This window comes from Propithecus coquereli, unplaced genomic scaffold (genome assembly GCF_000956105.1).
Source record: "Propithecus coquereli isolate 6110/MARCELLA unplaced genomic scaffold, Pcoq_1.0 Scaffold15, whole genome shotgun sequence".
Lineage (NCBI taxonomy): Eukaryota > Metazoa > Chordata > Mammalia > Primates > Indriidae > Propithecus > Propithecus coquereli.
This window is the reverse complement of record NW_012139413.1, coordinates 5,199,483-5,201,135: the sequence shown is the minus strand read 5'-3', so window position 1 is coordinate 5,201,135 and position 1,653 is coordinate 5,199,483. Positions and strand designations below refer to the sequence as shown.

At 35.4% G+C, this 1,653-nt stretch overlaps 1 protein-coding gene across 2 annotated transcripts in view; it reads left to right on the top strand.

Moving 5' to 3' along the window:
- The window catches only part of PLD1 (phospholipase D1, phosphatidylcholine-specific), a 166,258-nt gene that overhangs the window by 83,513 nt on the left and 81,092 nt on the right, over positions 1-1,653 (top strand). For both annotated transcript variants that reach the window (XM_012640228.1, XM_012640227.1), the window contains one exon: positions 1,094-1,204. In XM_012640228.1, the coding sequence (XP_012495682.1) occupies positions 1,094-1,204 (111 nt within the window). The remainder of the gene's footprint in view (positions 1-1,093; positions 1,205-1,653) is intronic.

The following is a 1,653-nucleotide window of genomic DNA, read 5'->3' as shown; positions in this document are numbered from 1 at the left end:
TGTCTCAAAAAAAAAAAAAAAAAAGCAATCCACAGAGTGGGGGTAAATAAGACAGTTTCCTAGAGGAAATATGCTCTGAACTGTATGTTGGTATGTTGGGGGGATCCATGTGAGTGAGCAGAGAGAAGGGGAGGACCATTCTGTGTGGGACAGTTTAGTGAAGGCTGAGAGCATGTCACCAACCAGAGCTAGTATGGAAAATACTAGTGCTTTTCTATACTACGAGCTACTGGGCATTGTCTTTTTGATGATGAATATTGATAATGTTTTTTGTGTAGCATGTGAGAGTCTACCAGGTACTTTTGATTTAATTTGACCCCATTAAGTGAGTCACAATGGCCTTGTGTATTTTCTTTTAGGTCCAACATCTAAGGATGGATCAATGTTGGTTTGTGTGTCCATTGCATACTGCTAAAACTCAGGGATTTTTGAATATTAGACAAGCTTACTTTTGAAAAGGTCCTTTTACTAGTGAAACAGGCATTAATGATCTCATTTTGGGTTAAGAGGATGAACCGGCACATTCATCTTTGAAAATTAAGAAATGTTTTTTTCCACTTAAATAATTATTTTTCAATAAAGAAAAATTCTATGAACAATACCCCCTGAAACATTTAAGGGATATTTAACATAATTTGCTGCATCAAAGTTTCATATCACTGTTATTTCAGCTAGTTGAGATATAATGTGAGTAAACACACATAAAAACTCTAATCCTGTAACATGAATCTGGTCAAAACTTTCCTCAATGACAAATGTCAGGGAATGTCAAAAGTTATAATACTATCAGACATTTTTAGTGACTGAGATTATAATTTCAACATTCTGGATCTATAATTAGTCAAATATTGACTCTCTTTCTTGGTATGACAAGTTGTAAGAATGAAAGAGAGGTAAGTTTTTATTGTTGATATTTGTGTTTCAGTGCCCACTGATGTGTCCCCTTCTTATATGGCCATTTGTATTAAATACTTTATTATACTTGTTTATAAAAGAAAGTTAGAAAGTACAGTGCAGAGAAAGGAAAAAGAAAATGAAAATCATAGCTTCCTTCCAGAGATACTCATTCCTCCACGTGTTTTCCACATGACAGCAACAAGGGGTGAGGATCTTCATCATGCTCTACAAAGAGGTGGAACTTGCTCTTGGAATCAATAGCGAATACAGCAAGAGGACCTTAGTGCGTCTACACCCCAACATAAAGGTACTCAGGTTAATCCTGGTGACCAGTGCTTTTTCTTTATTATTCTGCAAGACTTTCTCAGATATGTTTTGCTCTGACAGTGGTAATTTATAGAATTCCCTAATGTATGTTTGAGTAAATAGCATTGAGTCCTCAGAAATAAAACAAAATGTACTTTCTTATACTCCCTACACTGATGGGAGTCAGCAGTCACATTTTTGTTTCTCTGACCCCTGATAATTGAAAGCGACAATTTAGCCAAGAACCTAGTTTTTGCAGTTGTTTTAATATTCAAGAGCCCTACTGAGTTCTCACACTCCTCATTAGGATTATCCTGGAACCTCTTAGATGTGACCTCCCTGTGACATCCCCTCATCACTGATAGCAGCAAAGAGATCTCCTTTAGGATTTAAAGTGCTTTATTTTTTTTTTTTTAGAAATCAATAGAACCTAGTATAAAATATTAATAA